The 24,737-nt window shown below is 34.6% G+C and overlaps 1 protein-coding gene across 5 annotated transcripts; it reads left to right on the forward strand.

Annotated features, from left to right (window-relative positions):
• The first annotated feature begins 4,259 nt into the window (after positions 1-4,259).
• LOC147400474 (Aldolase superfamily protein) lies at positions 4,260-24,486 on the forward strand. Of its 5 annotated transcripts, none has more exons than XM_086446168.1 (9): positions 4,260-4,347; positions 5,438-5,778; positions 9,501-9,699; positions 10,363-10,542; positions 15,996-16,076; positions 16,172-16,335; positions 18,087-18,223; positions 23,107-23,222; positions 24,088-24,486. In XM_086446168.1, exons 2-9 carry the CDS (start codon positions 5,456-5,458, stop codon positions 24,325-24,327), a joined length of 1,440 nt encoding a protein of 479 aa, XP_086302294.1. In that variant the 5' UTR covers positions 4,260-4,347; positions 5,438-5,455; the 3' UTR covers positions 24,328-24,486. The 5 variants fall into 5 exon arrangements, with proteins under 5 accessions (XP_086302294.1, XP_086302297.1, XP_086302298.1 ...); XM_086446171.1 differs by having other exon boundaries at positions 4,279-4,347; positions 5,586-5,778; XM_086446167.1 differs by lacking the exon at positions 4,260-4,347 and adding an exon at positions 4,372-4,638.
• The last annotated feature ends 251 nt before the right edge of the window (positions 24,487-24,737 follow it).

Raw genomic sequence — 24,737 nt, forward strand, 5'->3', positions numbered from 1 at the left:
CCTACATGGGTTAGAATTTTTGGAATGGGTTGATTTTTGGTGAGGATGATCTCTATGGTGAGGAGATCATCCTCACCAAAAATCAGCTCATTCCAAAACTTCTAACCCCATCAAAAATGGTTTACAAAAAATGGACGGTCCACGATTTTTCAACGTGTAAACATGGGGCTAAACATTTCGGAATGGGCTGATTTTTGGGGAGGATGATCTTCTAATCATAGAGATCATCCTCACCAAAAATCAGCCCATTCCAAAACTTTTAACCCATGTAGGACAAAAAACGTTTGTTAAAGTGTGTGGTAAAACTTAGGGTGCTGAATATATAGGGAAATGTTCAGCACCCTAAGTTTTACCACACACTTTAACAAACGTTTTTTGTCCTACATGGGTTAAAAGTTTTGGAATGGGCTGATTTTTGGTGAGGATGATCTCTATGATTAGAAGATCATCCTCCCCAAAAATCAGCCCATTCCGAAATGTTTAGCCCCATGTTTACACGTTGAAAAATCGTGGACCGTCCATTTTTTGTAAACCATTTTTGATGGGGTTAGAAGTTTTGGAATGAGCTGATTTTTGGTGAGGATGATCTCCTCACCATAGAGATCATCCTCACCAAAAATCAGCCCATTCCAAAAATTCTAACCCATGTAGGACAAAACACGTTTGTTAAAGTGTGTGGTAAAGCTTAGGGTGCTGAACGGGACCCTATATATATATATATATATGGGTCACGTTCCTAAGACTCATATTGAGACTCACATTGCGACACACCGTTTTGTCTTATATGGGCAAAAATGTTTGGAATGAGCTGATTTTTTGTGAGGATGATCTCTGTGATGAGGGGATCATCCTGGCAAAAAATCATCCCAGTCCAAAACTTCTAACCCCATCAAAATTGATTTACAAAAATTGGACGATCTATAATTTTTCAACAAAAATTGGACGGTCTAGAAGTTTCATAATGAGCTGATTTTTGGCAAGGATGATCTCCTCACCATAGAGATCATTCTCACAAAAAATCAGCCCATTCCAAATATTTTTGCCCATATAAGACAAAACGGTGTGTCGCAATGTGAGTCCCAATATGAGTCTTAGGAACGCTGTTCTATATATATATAGGGTCAGGTTCAAAGGACAACCATTTCTACACACATATAGACAACGTGTTTTGTCTTATATGGGCAAAAATATTTGGAATGGACTGATTTTTTGTGAGGATGATCTCTGTGATGAGGAGATCATCCTTGCCAAAAATCAGCTCATTATGAAACTTTTAGACCGTCCAATTTTTGTTGAAAAATTATAGACCGTCCAATTTTTGTAAATCAATTATGATGGGGTTACAAGTTTGGAATGGGATGATTTTTTGCCAGGATGATCCCCTTATCACAGAGATCATCCTCACAAAAATCAGTCCATTCCAAACATTTTTGCCCATATAAGACAAAACACGTTGTCTATATGTGTGTAGAAATGGTTGTCCTTTGAACCTGATCCATATATATATATATATATATATATATATATATATAATATAGAGTGACAACATGTTTTGTCTTATTTAGGCAAAAAGTTTCAAAATAGGCTAATTTTTTTTTTTTTGTAAGGATGATCTCTATGGTGAGGGGATTATCCTCACGAAAAATCAATTTATTCTGAAAGTATTAGTTCTAATTTATAAGTTGAAGAATCATGGACGATTCATTTTAACTATTAGTTTGTAACCCCTTTTTAGAGGATTAGAAGTTTTAGAATCAACTGACTTTTTTGTGAGGATGATCTCCTCACCATAGAGATCATCCTCACAAAAAATCAACTCATTCCGAAACCTTTTGCCATATAGGGCAAAACGTTGTTTACGGAATACTGTTTGTGTGTGTGTGTGTGTGTTGTGTGTGTGTGTGTGTGTGTGTATATATATATATATATAGGGTCCCGTTCAGCAACAAACATTTTGGCAAAACATTTTTCAAAACATGGGTTAGAGGTTTTGGAATGGGCTGATTTTTGGTGAGGATGATCTCCACGGTGAGGAGATCATCCTCACCAAAAATCAGTCCATTCCAAAACTTCTAGCCCCATGTTTACAAGTTGAAAAATCATGGACCGTCCATTTTTGTAAACTATTTTTGATGGGGTTAGAAGTTTTGGAATGGGCTGATTTTTGGTGATGATGATCTCCTCATCGTAGTGATCATCCTCACCAAAAATCAGCTCATTCCAAAACCTCTAACCCATGTTTTGAAAAATGTTTGTTGCTGAACATTTCCCACATATATATATATATATATATATATAGGGTCGGGTTCCTACGACACACATTGCGACACACATATAGACAACGTGTTTGTCTTATATGGGCAAAAATGTTTGGAATGGGCTGATTTTTTGTGAGGATGATCTTTGTGATGAGGAGATCATCCTGGCAAAAAATCATCCCATTCCAAAACTTGTAACCCCATCAAAATTGATTTACAAAAATTGGACGATCTATAATTTTTCAACAAAAATTGGACGGTCTAGAAGTTTCATAATGAGTTGATTTTTGGCAAGGATGATCTCCTCACCACAGAGATCATCCTCACAAAAAATCAGCCCATTTCAAACATTTTTGCCCATATAAGACAAAACACGTTATCTATATGTGTGTTGAAATGGTTGTCGTTTGAACCTGACCCATATATCAGGTTCAAACGACAACCATTTCAACACACATATAGATAACGTGTTTTGTCTTATATGGGCAAAAATATTTGGAATGGGCTGATTTTTTGTGAGGATGATCTCTGTGGTGAGGAGATCATCCTTGCCAAAAATCAACTCATTATGAAACTTCTAGACCGTCCAATTTTTGTTGAAAAATTATAGACCGTCCAATTTTTGTAAATCAATTTTGATGGGGTTACAAGTTTTGCCCATATAAGACAAAACACGTTGTCTACATGTGTGTAGAAATGGTTGTCCTTTGAACCTGACCCTATATATATATATATATATATATATATATATAGAGAGAGAGAGAGAGAGAGAGAGAGAGAGAGAGAGAGAGATGGACCACATGTATATAGAGCATAAAATTTTATGCATTCTAAAAAATTGTAATTAAAAAAAGAGAATTTTTAACTGTTGGATTTAAATTTTAGAGTTCAATGACCATCCATTTTTCAACTCAAGATCCAATGCTAAGAAATATTTTTTTGGGAGAATTCTTTTTTTTTTCATGGTCAATCTAGCAACAAACAAGATGCTAAGTTGTCATTTGGACCAATGCGGTAGTTCATGTGGCTCAAATGTGAACCTCGGTCCATGTTTTACATGGTCCCTTCGTCCATGAAACCTTTTCCTATATATTTTGGAGATATTTATCGGCATGTCTATTTGTTGTAATTTTATTACAAAAACTCCTTTATTTTATCAAGTTCATTACTTTGACAAACCTTACTTTATGAATTATGCTACCATGACTTATTTAATAAGATTTCGAACCTTCTAGATGATCAAATTAGCAATCCAACAATACGACCTTCTAAGTTTCATGGAAAAACTTAGATTCAAAATAAATAAAAAATTCAAAAAAGAAACCCTTTTTGAACTTGATTGTAGGTTGTTTGGTGTAGATTAATGACAAAATAAAATAATAACTTTGGCAAGTAAGAATCGATCTACAGAGACAACATTGATCCGATATTTTCTGATTTATTTTTGAAAATTTACGATTTTTTCTTATTACATGAAAATAACAGTAATTAGTTTTCAAAATATATCATTTTATGAAAAATAATAATTATTATGAACCAATAATGCACTATGTTTAATAAGGGGCTTCAATGTATATTTTATCTATAAAGTTCATGCAATAAGAGTTCTAGAAACCACTTACTAGACCCTGATCATATCTGTTAAAAATGAATGACTAACGAACTCCCAAAATTTTAACTAAAGTTAACGGTAAAAATATTTTTTTTTCAAAGTTCTTAAAATTTTGTCTTTTATAACCTAGTGACAATAGATCACATTTTTTATTTTCCACAAATTATTGCAGTTAGAATCCATTCTAAGTTATATTGGTATATTGAGTAACAAATTAACATCATAAATTTGAATTTTATGACATGGATACCACTGTAGGGTTTGCTCTGTAACAAGCTTAATAAAATAAGTTTCCCTTGGAGTTGTCAAAACTCCAAGGGAGTTTTTATAATAAAAATGCAAGAGTTGGGTTTGCCAGCTAAATCTCTCTCTCTCTTTTTGTGTGTGTGTATATTGAAAACAGCACAAAATTAATTTTTATTTAAAATATCGCATTCATCGTCGGATCCTGGGTTTTAATCGCCGAGGAAACAAAGGGTCGACTTCCAACCGAATGTCACCTACCGGTTCTTCTCTCTCTGTCTCTCGTAGTATGTAGTGGCGTATTAATGATAGCTTAAAAGAGAAACATTTCATCTACCAAACAAACTTAATAACGTTCATTGTCATTTCATCTAACCCAATAAAACAAAAAAGAAATTTATTTTGTAATCTTTTTCTCTAAGGCTTCTCTTCTTGCATCCGATTCAGAAGCCCTAGAATTCGAACTTGGCTTCTCTTAGTCTGTCTTGATTATTCTATTTTTTACAGGCCGTGACTCGATTTCAGGTCTGTTCGTTTCTTCTTACTAAAATTTCTGTTATTTATTTATTGAAATTTGCAGATGAATCATGCCCTAGATGTTTAACTGACTATCTATTCGATCCTTTGTTGTGGGTTGATCCTTTATTGTAAAAGCAGAAAGAGAATAAAAATTATGTTTTACATTTTTATTTAGTTTATAGGTGTTTGATAGATTTTATTTCGTTTATTAAATGTTTAGAAGATTGATTTGGGGTCTAACATTATTGGAATTTTCATTTTTGTTCAAGGGTTGTGAATATTTTCTGTTGTTTTTTATTAGTAGTTTTTGGTTTAGAATTTTTATTCTAATCAAAAGACATTATTTCTATCAACATTTCCAATTTCTATTTGATATTTTATGATTTAATGGTTTGAACTTTTCAAGTTCCCTATTCAATTTGTGAAAAAGGATCTGGAAAATTTCAGGAATATCATGTTCTTGAAATTTGAATGTTGAAGAAAATAAAATGTTGAGGTTGAAGGGTTTCAGTTTTACTGTATTTCCTCTATCAATCAATAAATCATTTATTAATTCATCAAATTAATCAGTTAGTCCCTTATTTGGAGAATTTTAGGAAAAATTTGGAGAATTTTGTGACTACGCCTTTAGATACTGAGTTTTTTTTTTTCTTCAAAAAACTTTACTTAAAATGAAGAAAACATTACATGTTTTATAAAATCTGTTCTTCATTTCTTACGAAAGCTTGAGAAGATTATTAAAACATGCCGTGATTTAAAATCTTTTCCCGTCCCTTATAAAAGAAATTTCTTGAATTGAAATCAGGTACTTTGAATTCTAGAAATGTACTTGAATAGTATTTTCTTGAGACGAATGAATGCTTCATGTACTGCTGCTGACCTAATGATAACAACTAAGGCCGTGCGTAATTGTTCATGGTGGAACACTTACTTCTCTCATTCATTTATTCCAGTTCCCCTTTTCACATCCATTTCCAATATGTCGAGTTTGGAGGAACCACTTAGTCTTGACAACTTGCAAAACAAGAGTTGTGTGGATAGACTTCGAAAGTTCTCCTCTAGTGCTTGCAGGCCTCGAGTAGATGAAATGGGAATGGGAAACTGCTGGATTGAGGGGAGGAATTGCAGCTCATCCAACAACTGCAAGTAAGTGCATCTTTACTAAGCTGAATATTTTGGTTATAGTATGATCAACATTTTATTAGTAAGAAAAATTCCTTTTCTCTAATTTACTTTTTATTTCTTTTTCTTTTATTTATTTATTAGTGTGCGTGGGTTATGCTTGACGAAGAGAAATTTAGACATGTTGTAGTGGAAAAATTGGAAAAACTTTGAAGCGGCCATCTTGCTTCAAAGATTTGGTAGAACTCTTCATGGGGACATCAAATTTTGAAGAGTAGATTTTAGTTTTTATTTAGAATTCTATTTTAGAACTTTAATTTTATGTTTTTTGAGTTTATTTTATGGTCCTAGTATAATATTTAGGGGCAATTTGGTAACTTTAGTTTGTCTTTTATTTAAGTTTATTAGAGTTTGAAAATAAGGAGAGAGAAAGTTACGAAAATTAATTTTATTTATTTGGTATTTTAGTTTGACTAGGTTTCTTGATTTATTTTCTTTATATAGATTGTATTAGGGTTTATTATTATTATTATTATTATTAATGAACAATGAAGATTTGATGAATAAAGAATGAGTTTCTTTACGCTTATAAAAAAAAAAAAGAATGAGTCTCTTTAACGGAGTGAAGTGAGTTCACCATTCTTGGTGTGATTCCAAGGTTCTATCTTTTTATTTTTATTTTTTTTTTAAATTTTAATTTTGATATTCTATTTTTTTCTTGATTTTCTTTTAGTTCCTTGTTTTTGATTTTCTTGATTCTTGAAACTCTTTTCTCGATTCTTGAAACCTACAAGTCTTTAACCATTAGCCATTTCCTTACCCCACAAATCTTTAACCCTTTTCATCTATCCCGTCATAATTGCAAAAAAAAATATTTTACTTTATGGTTTACCCTATCCTAGCCCAAATCCTTAACCCAATCCCCAACTAAAATATCCTAAACCCCTATATTTTCTTATCTCCCCTCACTGTTTGGCATCAACCCTCTCCTTTGAATTACATGTGGCATCTCCAAGGATGTATCCCAAATATTAACAAAAAGTAAGGGCGGGAAATAAATACAAAAAGCCATGTGTCATGTTACCAGGAGTGTTCCTACAAAATTTTGAAGCTGCCTGGCCACTTCAAAACCGGACTTGGAAAATTTTTAAGTTTTAACTCTTTGTCCTTGACTGTTTGTTTTTATTTTCTATCTCATGTTGTTACCATTAGTAAACTAATTCTATTCTTGAGATGATGACTCGCTTTTCCTTTGCATACTTGTAAGAAATTGTCATGGTGGTAGACAATTTATGTTTGGGTATCTTAACATGTCTAGCATAGATGACACATTAGGTACTAATATCGCATGGATGCTTTTTATGTAATTTTCTCGTAACCTGTGGTAATATAGATTTTTTCTTCTCTTGTGTCTTCCTTATAATATTAAATTTTGACATATTTCCATTATCACATGTTCCGACACAAAATTTAACCGACAATTTCTTTTTTGTATATATTTGGTGGAAATCACTATTCATTTCACAAAATATTTCGATGACTAGTGAATTTCAATCGAAATATCAAATTTTAAGTATAAAAATGCAATATTTCGAGGAATAGTAAACTTCGACCGAATTATTTTGTTTTTGAAAAAAATTATAATTGCTTTTAGAAAGAACTTGTAAATTACACATTGTATTTACTAATAAAATATTGCCCATAACATTCATCCGTTGGTATAAATGAATTATGATTAGTTAGTTATCTTATCTATTTCATCTTATTTTGATTATTCTAAGTGTATTGGTACGTCTATATAACAAGCACACAATTAGCCATGTTTTAATTAGTTGGATACATTAGCAACTTATTCATACTTATTCCAAAAATAAGAAATTATAATAACACTTGAATGCAATTTAATAGTTTATTCATTTCAATGTTGTACACATTAAGTTGTATGTCATTAACGGCTAACGCAAATTATTATTGTTATTTCAGTGTAGCAAGATGTTGTTCTTCAATTTCACAATCCATATGGTTCTTTATTGTATCTTGATGACTTAATGGGTGTGTTTTAGTGCCTATTTTATCATTTCCTATAGGATCAATGAACATTTCTTCAATATTTCTATCATGTCCAAAAATTGTATTAATTTCCACACTAATTGAAATATTTCCATTTCTTGACTAACCGAAATAGACACCGAAATCGAAATTTAATACCTTGGTCTTCCTCAATTTTTTTTTCCTTTTCCCTTAATAGTATGTTATAATAAATCTTATATTTTAAAAGGTTGGCAAACATTAAGAGTTTCATTGTATTTGGCATTGATGTAAATAGTATCATATTGGTTTTTTTAAGTTAAAAAAACAAATTATAAAGCATGGTGTCACTATATTTTATTAGAGGCTCTTATCTATGCATGTATTTTGATTTTGGAAGATAAAAAATTTGGCATGTGCACATTTTAGGAGGTAGGCAACTTTTCAGGTCGGAATTTCATTCCTTCTACTTTTATCCTACCATATCAGGAATCTCCGTGCAAAATTGTAATTTTGTCAGCCGTTTGTTACAAAAAAAAGAAGGAAAAAAAGAAGAAAAGAAAAACAAAAAACGCAGGTGCTAGCTAGCTTAGTTGGTAAAGTCTTTGGGTGATTATTCCTGAGACTTGGGGTCAAATCCCACTAGCACCTAGTTACCGAACTCATTAAAAATAGGCTTATCGATAATTTTTTTTTTACAGTAATTTACTTCTATGTTATGCCATCATCATCATTGAAGCCTTGCCCCAAAGATTGAATCAGCTGAACAAAACATGCTAGTTCTGTATTATTTCATTTTAAAATTTTGATCAAAGCAATATAAGGCAAAGTTATGACTTAGTCTTGCCCAAAATATACCCATACAAAAAAAAGGTCTCACCAAAAATACGACTATTGTCACCTTGGTTAGTTGGTAAAACCTATGAGTGGTATTGTGGTTGGGTAATACCTCGGACCGGGGATTGAAGCCCCACCTTCCTAACTATGCCCACCTCCCCCCGCAATTAACACACACACACACACAAAAGAAAAAAATAAAAATGAAGACAACCGTTTCAAGTATGTGCACCTTCTTATGACTTTTTTTGAGCCAAAGTTGGCTCCTTGGACTTGACACATCACATTTATGTACTGGTGCAGTAGAGAAAGCACCACCTGAAAGTGGGTCATAATAAATTCTTGCATGTATAATAAATTCTGCTTGTTCCTTAAGTACCATGTGACAAACAATACAGTGCTAAATAAACATGTGTACGGAACAAATTTGATTGTTTCATTCTGGTATCTCAGACACCTATATATCTTATAGCCAAAACATTCCAAAGTAGAGCAAGATTTTGAACAATGACTAAAGCAACTGCAAGAGAAATTATTATTAATTATTTTACATAGTCAGAAGATTTTTTTTCTTGATTTGGTCGTATGAATATTAGAAGAACATTTATAATAAAAACAGGAGCATATTGTTGTTGTCGTTTTTTTTTTCTTTCTTGTTGTATCTTGTGCCTCTTATTTGGTATGGTCATCTTGGCCATTCCTTTTCTCTTTTAATACGGAAAGTTTTGGCATATGCATATATATATATATATATATATATATATATATATATATATATATATATATATATATATATATATATATATCTATGTTTATCATTTATCATATTGAATTGTTTTATTTGCCATGAAAAGTAACATTAATGACGTTTTCTTTTGCAGTGAAGAGTACCCAGGGGAGACATTCCCATGGAAAAGACAAACAAGGGACATTTTTCGGGGAGACTCCTTAAAACTGAGGACTTCAAGCATGGGTAGGAACCATAGGGTATCTGAAAGTATTTTTGATTCATGCTATTTGCCAGATCGTCCGTATAGCTCCCAATGCAATGGCAAGGACATACGGAATCTAACGAATAAGGTGCTCTGAAATTCCAAGTGCCCCTTCTATTTATTTATTTTCCATTGTTGAGAATCCCATGTATTTAATTTTTCAGTTTTTGTTTATCTGAAATTTGTGAAGTGTTGTTTCGAGGGCTTTAGACCCATAGTTCAGTTGGTTTGACACATTGCAAAAGCAACTCTGAAGTTGTGGGTTCAAGTCCAGCTTACCCATCCAAAAATAAAATAAAATAATGATAATTTGTGAAGTGTTTCACTTCTATTGCTCTGCCAATGAAACCTGTATGATCAATAAATTTCCTAGTTTTTCTCCATTTTATGACATAATTTATTTGATCAAGGATCTGTACTTACAAGTTTATACAATGTTAGTTACAGTTTTTTTTTTTTTTAATAAATTCATTTTGAATATGTTGCCTCCATATCCATTTTGTGTTGAATTTATTATTTCTGTTTAGCCATGAGCTATGTAATGTTGCTGAGTCATTAAGTTTCAGTATCCTACCACAAGGCATAAACTCTAGTTTTGGTAATGTAAGTCAATAACCTTCTCTTAAAACATAATTTCGCTATTTTAGGCCAAAACCCTTAGGATTGAGGACTGACGTGACAAGATGCCATTTAATGTTAACATTCTCTTTTTCATTGTTCTCTTTTCTACGTGGTTTATTTGGTACCACAGTTTTTAAGAGGTATACCAAGGTTTGTAAAGATTGTGGAAGTTGGCCCAAGAGATGGATTGCAAAATGAGAAAAATATTGTACCTACGGCTGTAAAGATTGGACTGATACAAAGGCTTGTCTCTTCTGGATTGCGTGTTCTTGAGGCTACGAGCTTTGTCTCACCAAAATGGGTACCACAGGTATTTCAGATTTTTATTTATTTATTTATTTATAAATGGTTTTAGTTGATTATGTCCACTTGTGTAGGTAACTTCAATGATCTGTTCCTTTGTTGTACTTATATTGTCAAATGTTGAAGGTGCCAGCTTGGTAAGTTGGTAAAGTTTGTGAGTGTTAATAGACCAACTTCAATGGTTAGTCTATACTTACACTATTTGTACTACCATTTGTAGGATTCATATGAATATTATGTTAGAGATCCAACTGTATGGCGAATGTCCATACCTTGGAGATCATCCTCACAAATTTTGTGATATGTTCTTACACAGTAACTTCTTTAACAGTTGATTTGACTTCGAAAATTCTGAACTGTTAATTTAAGTCAGCCTTTTTATATAGTTAATATAGTTTGAATTGACTGGCTTTTGGTGGTGATGATCATCGTATTGAGGATGACTAAACGAACAGTTGGAGCTTCCAAATGTTATACACATGGGCTCTAGCGGGACTACAAATAGGGTATATGTATATGTATATGTACATGTACGTACTTAAACGTTGGAGCTTTTATGTAATTTTATGTAATATATGAAATATTTCTATATTGTCTCCTTGTGGATATAACTCTTACGATATGAATCTTAAATATTAGTCGACAAATTTACTAATCTACTTGATTAGTTTCCGAGTCAATTGACAAGATAGTTTAAATGATTTGTAGGATCGAGTTGAAATATGTAGCTCAAACATGAAAGTTTCTTTGATTTGTTAATAGCTTGGTGGAATAATTTCGATGTATCAGGTAGGGCTAGGTTTAGGTAGAAGTTAAAAGTTCTCAAGGAGAAGTTAAATGTTTTGAACAATGAAACTTTTGGGAGAGTAGAAGTTAGGAAGGAAGCTTTGTTGGAGGAGATTGAGAAGCTAGACATGAATGAAGAGGAGAGAGAGAGAGAGAGAGAGAGAGGGGCTGCTTTCATTGGAGAAAAGGGCTTCTCAAGCCAACTTAAGATCGGATTTTCAAAAAGTATCGTTTCTCTAAAATATAAGTTGGAGGCAAAAGTCAAGGGGTGAGATGGCCCAAAGAGGGGGATAACAATACCAAGTTTTTCCACGAAGTAGCAAATTCCCAAAAGAGGTCCAATTTCATCGGGTCAATGAAAGGTTGGTAGATGATGATTTTAGCATTAAAGAAGCGATCGTGAAGTTCTACTAGAACCTTTACATTGAAGAATGCCCTAATCGTCTGTTCTTGGATAATTTGGAGGCCGAGTATATCTCATAGGAGTTGAGGGATTGGGTAGAATGGCCTTTTACAGAGGATGAGATCTTTTAGGCTTTTGACAACATGTATGGAGATAAGGCCTCCGAGCCAGATGACTTTTCTATGGCATTTTATAAGTTCAGGTGGGAGTTTATTAAGGAAGATCTGATGTTGGCTCTAATAGACTTTCATGATGTGAAGTCTGTCAGTTAGTCAAGCATTGTAAAATATTTTTTTATCCAAGTAACAAAAGATCTTCTATTTTTACAATTGTGCACATTGATGTATGAAGACCAACACCTGTTATAGCTAAAGGGGGATACCGATATTTTATTTCTTTTGTGGATGACTATAGTAGATATACTTCGACCTACTTGATTTACATTAGAGATGACATTCCAAGACAGATAAAATTATTTCACAAAATGATTCAAACTCAATTTGACAAGTCCATAAAAATTTTCAGATCGGATAATGTTCAAGAATACTTTGAAGGCGATTTGAAATAGTACCTTGTAGAGCATGGGATTGTTCACCAAAGTTCATGTGTTTACATTTCACAACAAAATGGTGTAACAGAGAGAAAGAATCATCTTCTAGAAGTAGTTTGACGGAAGTGTCTATCCATGTTTGTTCCCAAGAAGTTTTGGGGTGATACTCTACTTACTGCTACATATCTTATCAATCGTATGCCATTCCGGGTCTTGCATTTTTTGTCTCTCCTTCAACTGTTAGTTCCAGGTATTCTCCTTTTCATTTGCCTCTTCGTGGTTTTGGTTGTCTTTACTTCATCCATTTTTTTGGTCTTAATCATACAAAGTTAGATGCTAAGGCTATTCAAAATGTTTTCTTGGGATATTCATTAACTCAGAAAGGATACAAGTGTTTGGATCCATCCACTGGGAAACGATATGTCATTAGAGATATCACTTTTTTTTAGTCTACTCTGTACTTTCGTTCTACTGCCTCTCTCTCAAGGGGAGATGATGAGTATGGAAGAGCGGCATAATCAAAATTCCTTACCTTTGCCTGTTGTAGCTCCTCTATCGACTGATATATGTAATACTTCATCTTATGTGCCTTTGTCTGGAGAGTCAATTGACAAAAGAAAAGAGTTACAAGTTTTTTTTCGTCGTCATAAGATAATCCAACAAGAGACTCTCGCTGATCACACTAACTAGTTGGATTCCCCAGTGCCAGGTAATAGTTTTTCTGTTGCTCCTGTTAATTCTACTAATTTGAAATTCCTATTGCCTTACGTAAGGGAATACATTCCTGCACAGCGCACCTTATTTCTAACCACATATTCTATTCTTCATTATCCCTTGCATATCGTGCCTTTGTGTCTTCTATATCTTCTATTCCCGTTCCTCATAGTGTTGTAGAAGCCTTGAATGGAAAATCACAATCTAAGAAGAAATGGATGCTCTATTAAAAAATAATACTTGGGAAATGGTAACTTCACCAAAAGGAAAAGAGTCAATGGACTGCAAGTGGGTGTTTACTATAAAGCACAGAATAGATGTCACAGTGGAAAGGTACAAGGAAAGACTTGTAGCTAAAGGGTATACTCAGACCTAGGGGATTGATTATACAGAAATGTTTGCACTTGTAGCCAAGATGAACACTATTAGGGTGTTGTTATCCCTTGTTGCAAATTTATCTTGGCCTTTACATTAGTTAAATGTGAAAAATATTTTTTTAAATGGAGAACTAGAAGAAAAAATATACATGAATCCTCCTCTAGGTTTTCAGACTCCAAAAAGCAAAGGAAGGGTGTGTAGATTAAAAAAATCCATTTATGGGTTGAAACAATTTCCCTGGGCCTGGTTCAATAGATTTAGCAAAGTAGTGAAACATGTGGCTAACGTTCAGAGTCATGCAGATCATACTCTCTTGTGAAAAAGGAGAAGGAATTGATCCCAATCCTCATCATGTATTTTGATGATATTGTGGTTATGAGAAATTGCCCCCATGAGATACAAAGGTTGAAGAAATTTTAGCTTATGAATTTGAAATTAAGGACTTGGGAGATCTTATATATTTTCTTGGCATTGAGGTAATTTAGTCCAAGAAAGTTATACTTATTTCCCAATGTAAGTATGTGTTGGACTTACTTCGTGATACTAGAAAATTCAGCACCAAACCTGCAGATATTCCAATGGATCCGAATCAGAAGCTTGATGACACGGAAGGAGAATTATCAACAGATGTTGGGCAATTTTCAGAGATTGGTGGAATGTCTTCTTTATTTGCAGTTGACTAGACAGGACATAGCCTATGCGGTTAATGCTATTAGTCAGTACATGCATGTCTCATGAACTTCTCACCTAGAAGCGGCAGAAAGAGTTCTTAGGTATTTGAAGGCCATTCCGAGAAAGGAAATTTATATGGTAATCATGGCCATTTCAAAATAGAAGCATTCATAGATACATATTGGGCTAGAACTAAAGAAGATCGTTGATCAACTTTGGGGTATTGCACTTTCGTTGGAGGTAATTTAGTTACTCGGAGAAATAAGAAACAAACCGTGGTTGCTTTATAGTGGCTGAACTTGTGAGACTCTATTGCGATAATAAGGTAACTATCAATATAGCTCTCAATCTGATTCAACACGACCGTACAAAGCACATTGAGGTTGATAGACACTTTATTAGAGAGAAAGTGGAGTCCCAAATTATTTGTCTTCCTTATGTGAAATCTAAAGATCAACTGGCAGATGTATTGACTAAAGGGGTTCCAAAGAAGAAATTGGTTGAAGCTCTTAGCAAGTTGGGCATGATTGATATCTATGCCCCACTGAGGGGGAGTGTAGAAATAGCTAAGTTTGATATTTTGAGTATATTAGAGGAGGTCTAACTAATTTCTAGTATTATGAGGACGAGTTTGTAATTCTGAATAGTTAATATATAAATAATGGGAGAAGGGTTGATTAATCCTAATCTCACAACTCCCTTTATTTATAGTTGTAGATTAGTTCTAGAAGAAGAAGAGGAAAGAGAGAAACTAGAGAACAGATTATCTGAGATTATAATTATATGCTGCTGCTGTAATATATGGTATTGTTGTTTGAAATTATTGAGTTATATGTTTTTATCATTGTATGAGAAATATCTCACACGTCAAGATTCTAACACTTAATCAAGGGGATGCGTGTTAGGATTTTGAGGCATGACATATACCTTTTAAAGTCGCATTTTTTATGTGGTAGCGGCTCTTTATAAACTCCCAACTATTGATCATCTTTAGTCGAAGGGCATGATTATTGTGGATTATTGTTGTATGGTGTAAGTTGATGGGGAATCAATTGATCATTTGTTATTGCATTGTCATTTTGCTTCCTTAGTATGGTCTCATTTTTTCTCCTTATTTAATGTTGCTTGGTGTCAACCCAGCTCCATGCTTCATTTCCTAAAATGCTGGCAGTCCTCATCATTTTTTTTTATTGAAAAAGGTTTCTTTTGAATATCATGCCCTTTGCCATTTGTTGGGACTTGTGGGAGGAAAGGAATGAGTGCACTTTTGTTGGAAACGATCAATCAGTTGAAGATGCTTTGGTTAATATATCAGGTTTTGATTTCTTTTGGTGTAAGCAATCAGAGGATTTTACAAGCTTCTTCTTTGAGGATTTCTTGTTTAGGTGGGGTCTTCTTGTTGTGAGAGAAGCTAAGTGTGCTCTTGTATCTTCTTGGAGGCCACCTTGACCTCCTTTCTAATAAAATTTCTCTCACTTATCAAAAATAAAAACTTCCATATCATAAGCAATCTTTTATAGATTTAATAGTTTCTAGCTAGCTTAGTTGGTAAAAGTCTTTGGGTGATGATTCCATAGACCTGGGTTTGACTCCTGCTAGCACCGAGTTATTGGACTCATTAAGAATAAAAAAAATCTTTTATAAATATTTTATCTGTAGCCATGATTATCTTTTTTAGTTTTTCTATTTTCCAACATTCCAAATTTTTGTTTTAGTTTTAATTCTCGTGTGGGTCTAATATCATTCTACTTTTCGATAGACGATATGGTTGTCATTCATGTGCAATTAAGTTTACTCCAAAATTACTTGCATGAATGTCACTTCAGGTTTACGATTCTTGTTGTTTGTTGGATTTGGGTCGCATTGTACCTACTTTTAATTAGCATAATAGTATTTTAGTTCCATCAAACTGAACTCAATGCAACTGGATCTGAATTATTATATTTATATATTACAGCTAGCAGATGCAAAGGATGTAATGGAAGCAATCCAAAAGGTGGAGGGAGTTAGTTTCCCTGTATTAGTACCAAATCTGAAAGTAAGAAAGCTTTTTAGAATTAAAATTGCAGACCATAAACAACTGCAAATTTTTCGTGAGGGGAATTGTTAATATTTTTTATTGCATGCTTCTAGGGTTTTGAAGCCGCAGTTGCAGCTGGAGCTAAAGAAGTTGCTATCTTTGCATCTGCCACTGAATCCTTTTCTAAGTCTAACATTAATTGTAGCATTGAAGATAGCCTCACTCGCTATCGTGCTGTTGCTTCTGCTGCCAGAAATCTCTCAATTCCTGTTCGTGGGTATGTTCTTATCCATTTCCTATTAAAACCCTTCCTTCTCCTGCCTTTCTGGAAGGAATGCTATTTGCACCCCGACTTTTACTTATTAGACCCCAAATTTTTTAAATTATTTATCACACCCAAATTAAAGATTAAAGCACACTCTTCAAACAAGTCAAAGGTTTGGCTCAAATTATAATCTCAAGAGTCGTGATAAACTGATGCTTTTTGTATGCTCTCTGACCGGGCAGTCCATAGAACCATATATCTTTTTCTTTGGGATACACAAGTAAAAAGATCTATCCCAAAGAAAAAGATCTATGGTTCTGTTCACATGTCATGTCAGAGAGTGTACAAAGAGCATCAGGTTTAGAGCGTTAGTTTATCATTAGTCTAATCTCAACATTGCAAAACGTTATAACACTAATTCAAACAATTTCAATGCTTGTTTACAATTATGATGAGGCTCACATAAAATCCTAAACCCAAAAAGATAAAAAGAATCTAGCAAAAAAATGAGAGAGCTTCTATTGGCAGCCCAACTTTTACTTATTCTCAACCATTCACTTATTTTCTTTACTTTTAATTGGGGTGTAATAAGTAAAAGTTGGGGTGCCAATAGCTACTATCTATATCTTTCTCATTTAGTAAATTGTGAAGCTACCAACCAAACAAATCACTTAATGTTGACCGACATGCATAACCCTTTGGCCTTTTCCAAAGATTAAGTTTATTTCAATCAATTTGTTTTCAGATATCTAAATTCATTTTTTGTACTGTATATTTCAAAATGAACCAAAATATTAAAAGAAAATTCTCTCGGCATTTGAATTAAACTGTACAGATGTGATAAGTGAATTGAATTTGTGGGGATTGGTGTGTTGGAGACATACGGGCAGGTCCATATCTTTGTTAATAGGTGCATTTAGAATCTTGAGTCCCTGTTCATGTTGTTTACTTCATTTCTGTGAGATTACTTGGACAGATGAACATCTAGTTGACTCAGATATTTCAGTATTTTTTTTATTTACTTAATTGTTAACTCCTAAAATCACACATGGTTCTAACTAATCCGTCTGTTTTAGAAACTCAGTTAGGACTTCGTTATCTCACGTATACATGTTTAGCTTGGACCATGTCTACATTTCATTGCACATCTGACAATGGATATTCTTGGTGTGGATTCTGCTGACATTATATGCTTGCTATGACTGCATAGTTAAAATGTGGAAGAAAGAAATGACGTAGATAAAGATGGGATCTTTTGTAAGTAATGGATGATATTTTTTTTTTTTTTGATAAATAGTAATGGATGATATTGGAGGGGTGAAAATTAAGTAGTTGTAAGGGTGTGTTTTGAAAATTAATCTGGACAGATGTTTTCAATGGTGGGTTAGTGAATCCTTGTGGCTAACCCAAGTTTTTCTTTGTACAAGTAGTAAAAATTATGCTCTTGTTCTTTTGTGATTATCAATATACATGATATAAATATCAGAAAAAGTACTCGACATGGGATGAGAATTTCCAATGTATGGAATTTTTCATTATAAAACTTCCACTGGAACTCCTAGTATGATCAAGATTTCCCATGGTTTTGATCAATGGTAGGATCAAATTCTCTATTTTCTGCTCGATTTCCATTCTAATTTCGATTTTCAAAAGCATGTTCAAGACCATTATATTGTTTATGGTAATCAATGTTTGGAAAGAAGCATCTAGCTTATTTTTTTATTGGTGCCTGATATGAAGTAATTGATACTTTATAATGGAAGGTATGTTTCGTGTGTTGTCGGGTGTCCAATGGAAGGGGCAGTACCTCCGTCAAAGGTGGCATATGTGGTGAAAGAGCTTTATGATATGGGTTGCTGTGAGATCTCCCTTGGTGATACAATTGGGGTTGGTACACCTGGTAGTATTCTAAACGACTTTACTCTTTTGAATTTAATATATTAATTGACAATTAAGAACTTGTTGAATGTATTTTGTTCAAGAAATGAAATTACCATAAAACATAACTTTTTTAAACCTAACTAATTAGTGTTTGCATTGTATAAACTACCATATTTAACATGTCTGATAAATCATCTTAACCAAAAACAAAACACGACTTGTCTCGCATTTTACAATTATATATGATATGTAGGTAATGTTTGACAGCCCATATGTTGTGTACCTCATTGTACATGATCACATGCTTATCGATCCAGAGTGCCCACGTATTAGGCTATGCTTTGGATCAGTCATGCTCCTTAGCATCGAGTAATCATAATATTCTTATTAAGGATTTTCATTCTAGGCAGTAAAATCATAAACTCTATCATTAATGCAGATGTCATACACCTGGCCACAAGGCCATAATCCAGAGCCGTCCTAATAGTAGACCACCATAGGTTTGGTCATACCTGAACTGTTCAATCAATGTATTTTCGCCTTTTCTTTTTTTGATAAGTATAAAAATTTACTGAAAAAAACTTAGAAGAGGCTGGGGTGGCCCCTTTACAAGAAGCAAAACAGAACAAAAGAGAAGGAAAGAACATAAGCAAGCAAAACAAATACTACCCCCTCACAAAGAATTAAGCATTGCAAACCTACTCCCACTTGAAGACAAAGTCTTCAAAGAACACCCCTTGGAAGTCTTTACAAAGTTTACACCATAAGAGAAGTAAACCCTTGATATCCAAAATAACCTAGTGGAGAGCCTTTTCCTCCCCCTGGAACACCCTTTTGTTCCTCTCTTTTTAGAGCTCTCAGCAAATAGTGGAAGGAAGGATAACCCACAAACACCTTTTTCTATTGATGGAAGTATTATTTGTCCACCCTACGAAAAGATAAAAAATAATACAGGGGAAAACCCAATCCAATTGGAAGTGACAGAATGTGGGACCAAACTGTGGAAGAGAAAGGATAATGTAAAAGAATATGATTACCAGATTCACCATTCTTCTTGCACAGGAAGCAAAAGTTAGGAGTTGAAGATCATGTTTGATTAAGTTGTCCAAAGTTAGAATCCCTCCCAGGAGAGGCTAGCCAAACAAAGAATGTAACTTCAGAAGGTACAAGAGGAGGCCAAATTGCAATTTCCGAGAAAGCTAAAGCAAAAGGAGGCAAGAGAGCTTTGTGGAAAGAGCGCATAGAGAACCTTTTATCCTTACTCGCTCCATTCTCTTTGGTCCTCCTTATTTTTAACAAATTGGAAAGAAGAAACAAGCCTTAAGAACGATTCCCAGTCATTAAAGTTCCTTCTAAAACCCAAATTCCATGAGAACTCTTACCCATTTCAAATCAGACAATCTTGAATCAAAGTGTTCTTTTTCAAAGAAGTTGCATAAAGACAAGGGTATGGATGCAGTAGAGTCGAATTACCACACCATTAGTCTTCCCGAAACCTCACCCTATCCCCTTTTCCCATCTTAAGCTTAAACCCCTTATTGAACTCACGAGAAACTTTACGAACTTTCCATACACTGCAACCATAGGAGGACTTTGCCTCCCGAATCTCCCAACAACAGTTTTCTCACCATACTTTGCTTTGATCACTCTTCTCCACAGACTCCTCTCCTCCCCAACATGCCACAACCAATTACCCAAAGGGCCTTGTTTATCCTTTTCAGACCTCGAATCCCCAAACCTCCGTTCTTCTTTGGGGAACATATAATTTTCCACCTCATCAAATGGTACTTCCTATTCTCCTCCTTATCATTCCATAAAAAACCCTTCATTAACTTCTCTAGCTTAACCTCTGCCACCTTAGGCATCGAGAAAAAGAGATAAAGTAGTATGGGATGCTTGCAAGAGTACTTTTGGTTAGAATCAACTCCCCCCTCCTCCTTCGACAAGTACCTTACTTTCCACAAATTTAACCTATTACCTATCCTTTCTACCACTTGATCCCAAATCCTTATGCTACTATAAGCCGCCCCTAACGGAAGACCCAAGTAAGAAGACAAAGGTATTGGGACGACATCCCAAAATGGCCGCCAAAGTTAGAAGCTCATTCGACAACCGACCCCAAACAATCTACTTTTATGGAGATTGACTTGCAAACCAGAAATAACCTCAAAACAACAAAGCAGAGCCCTCAAATACTGCACCTAATCTCTTGAGTCCTCAAGGAAAACAATCTTATCTTTGGCGAACTGGAGGTGAGAAATCAAAGGACCACCCTCATCAAATCTGAAACTTGATAAAACACCTATGTTGACCTCTCTAGAAAACATCCTACCCAGAGCCTCCATAATTATGGCAAACATAAAAGGGGAGAGGGGGTTACGTTGTCTCAACCCTTCAAAAAAGCCAGCGGGATTGCCATTAACTAGATCCGAGAAGGAGGTTGAGGAGACACTTCATAATTCATCCTATCCATCTCACTCCAAAACCCACCCTACCCAACATGTATTCCAGAAAATCCCAACTCACCTGATCAGATGCTTTCTGAATGTCGATCTTGCGCACAACTCTTGGATTTTTATCCTTTACTCTTGAATTGATGCATTTGTTTGCTATGAGTAGAATCCAGAATTTGTCTGCCCTTAATGGAAGCCCCCCGCTGTTCTTATCCTATCAAATCCTGTAAAACATCATTCAATCTCGTTCGAGGACTTTTGCTATGATCTTATAAATGGAGCCCACCAAACTAATGGGTCTAAAATCACCAATATCTTCCACCTCGACTTTCTTAGGGATTAGAGCCACAAAGATATTATTCAAACCATAGTCCAAATAATTTCTCTCCTATAGATCCCAAACCACATTCATAAGGTCTTCCGAGACAATGTCCCTACACTTCTTATAGAAGGCTAAAGAAATCCCTTCCAGACTCCGGGCTTTATTTTCATTCAAAGAACAAATTGCCACCAACACCTCCTCCTCAATCGATCTCTCCAACCATTCCTGTTTCGCAAGAGGTAAAATATTGAATTACAAATTATACAAGGCTTTTTGATTGTATGGCTTGGTTGAACAGAGTGAGCTTCTGTCCCATCCAGAAGATGGCCTACCATGATCGTTAGGATTTGCTGTTCAAGGTTTAGCCATCTCTGATCTTCTGAAACAGAGGCTCCTGACCAGATGATCGGGCACAGTTGCCTAGACCTCAATGATCTACATTGATATGGTCACATGTCTGTGGGTTTCCATTTCATGTGTAGGTCCTGAAACTTGCAGAAACAAAATGTAAGCTTCACACACGCAGACACATATGCAGGCTATTTATGACCAAGTGCCATTGTGATTATAATATTTTCCCTTGTTTTGGAAAAGATGGTACAAATACTTTAGAGAGCTGCTATTGGTACCCCAACTTTTACTTATTACACCCCAATTTCTTAAATTATTTAGCACGCCCCAATCAAAGATTAAAACACTCTTCAAAGATTACAAAGGTTTTGCTCAAATTATAATCTCAACATTACAAAACATTAAACACTCCTTCAGACAATTTAAGTAGTTGTTTACAATTATGATTAGCCTCACATAAGATCCTAAACCCAAAAATAGAAATTTAGCAAGAGCAATGAGAGAGATTCTATTGGCACCCTAACTTTTACTTATTCTCAACCTTTCGCTTGTTTCTTTATTTTTTAATCTGGGTGTAATAAGTAAAAGTTGGGGTGCCAAGAGCAGCTCTCATACTTTATCCACTTTTTGTTATCAAAACTAAAATCATATGGACATTCTAGATATTTTAATTTATGTCCTGCTATTACAGCATGCTTTGTTGTATACGCCTCTCTCTACCTCCATTATGGCCAGGGCACGCTCTCACCTAGTGTTGCACCAAAGCATTCATCATTTCCATTACAACATTATCTATATATCTCTGTGCCGTTGCTTGCATCTTCACTGTTATAAAGAGGACTTTATCCATGTTTTTTAAAATTGGGGTTCCCCCATCTTTGCACAGAACACACACACATCACATTCCTTTTGAAGAAGGCTGTTCTTCTAGGTATCTCATGGCATTTCTTCATGTTTCTGAAATTAAATTAAAAAATCTGTAGTATTTTGATCAAGTTCGTGTGAATTTCTTGGGGTAAATGAGAGGCTTGAGCTGGAAGGCGGGTGGAAGAAAAGGGAAGCAGATTCTTGTGGAGTTTTCTAGTCCAAGTGTATTCTAAACTATTTGAGATTCAGGAAACCTGGATCAAGAACCTGAGAGCTTTCAGGGTTTGGGAAAGAGGTAAAAAGGTTGAATCACTGCTGGTGACCTGGTTTTTACTGTTGAAGAGACAACTTGGTTAGTGAATGTTCTAAAGGAGGCCTGTGCTTCATCCCTAGAACGTTTGGGTGGTTATTGGATTGGGTCGAGTTGATTTTTTTCTACTTTGAATGCTTGAATCGATTAGATTCACCTAAAACTATTATAGGTTTGAAGCATTTATGGTGGTGGTGGGCAGATCACAGATAATGGTCAACATTGTATCATTGCTATTTAACCTCAGTGGAAATATATAGTTGTGTCACTTGTTAGTCATCAGTGCTAAACATATTGTGCAAATGAAGGAATACAACTACAAATGATAAATTTCTTATATATTTTTTAAAGAACCATTAGTTTGATTTTACAAGGCACCAAGGAGATGGTAGAGTTACTGTTCCATTAACCTGCATACCCCTATGAATATCCATGAGTACCTAATACTTGTAGCTCACTAATTCCCTAACTCGATGAAGTCTAATTTGATGTGATAGAGCTATATAATTTCTTTTCCCTGTTGGATATTTGTGTTTTATTAAATTCTGTATAACACTTGTTTCTGCTTTTCATTCTTTGTTTATTCTTTCCTGGGACAGGTACTGTTATTCCAATGCTTGAAGCTGTAATGGCTGTTGTTCCTGTTGAGAAGCTCGCCGTCCATTTCCATGACACCTATGGCCAAGCTCTCTCTAATATTTTGATATCCCTTCAGGTAGGCTACCTTCTACATGAATAGAGAAAAAAAAAAACCCGAATGTCATTTTTGTGGACATCCATTCATCCAAAATTGTGTTTATTTGGGTGGGTGGGGTGAAACTGTATCTTAAGCATGCAGGGTACTTGAGGCACTTGTTTGCAAGTTGGCATATTATATTACAAATTTTACGTATTTTTGGAACATGTATAGTATAGCCATGTGTATCAAAGATATAAAAATGTACCTTTTTTAAATCCACAATTCTACTTTCTTTCTTTATTTTTTCTGTTCACATAATAATACTTAATTGTAGGGCTTTATGAAAGGCAAAATAAAACAGATAACAACCATAAAAGCAGCACGAAAAGAAAAAAATGACACCCCTTTCCCCCATTCCAAGACAGAAAAAAAAGAGAGGTGCTATTGGCATCCCAACTTTTACTTGTTAGACCCCAATTTCTTAAATTATGTATGACACCCCATTTAAAGATTAAAACACATTCTTCAATAATTATCATGGTTTGGTTCGGATTATAATCTCAAAATTACAAAACATATAACACTGTTCAAAGAATTTCAGTAGTTTACAATTGTGTTTAGGCTGATATAAAATCCTAAACAAAAACTATAAAAATCTAGCCAAAAAAAAATGAGAGCTTCTATTGGCACCCCAAATTTTACTTGTTCTCAACTATTAACTTATTTTCTTTATTTTTAATTGGGGTGTATAAATTGGGGTGCCAATAGCAGCTCTAAAAAAACTCCTACCTAGATTACTGTACACAACTTCTGCAAATACTTTTCACTGGATGACTTCTTCCACTTGATGTGAAATTTCCTTTCACTCAATGAATTACCTGAAAATTTGTGCTTTTTACAGATGGGGATTAGCGCAGTGGATTCATCTGTTGCAGGCCTTGGAGGTTGTCCATATGCTAAGGGTGCTTCTGGGAATGTCGCTACCGAGGATGTTGTGTACATGCTCAACGGCCTCGGCGTGAAGACCAATGTAGACCTCAGCAAGCTCATGTCGGCTGGGGAATTCATTAGCAAGCATTTGGGCCGCCCATCTGGGTCAAAGACGGCCATTGCTTTGAGCAGGATCACATCCTGCATTTAAGTTATATCATCCTATATTCAAATATATATAGACACCATTAAAAGGGATCGGTCATACTTTTTATGTAATTCTTTTGTTATCTAAATTATCTTGTTACATACATACAATCACAAATAAATTGAGTGCAAAGCTCTTGATCTAGAGAAAAATCTTCTTGGAGATCCTATGTATATTTTGTTTGAATGTTGAATTCAGGTAGGTATGCATGTCGAAGATCTTTTATTATTATTTTTTTTTTGGGACCAACATGTCACTCGGGTTGGTCGGAAATGTGTGTATGGGTGTGCTTTGGTCATTTAACTTCACCAATGGATGGGTGAGACACATTTTTTGACTGGTCAATGACAGACAGACTGGTCAACTGGACCAATGTAACTGTGTTTGATTGCAGGGGAAATTATTACCTGGCA

The sequence above is a fragment of the Akebia trifoliata genome, chromosome 6 (assembly GCF_017979445.1).
Source record: "Akebia trifoliata isolate Shusen 1 chromosome 6, ASM1797944v1, whole genome shotgun sequence".
NCBI classification, from domain to species: Eukaryota; Viridiplantae; Streptophyta; class Magnoliopsida; order Ranunculales; family Lardizabalaceae; genus Akebia; species Akebia trifoliata.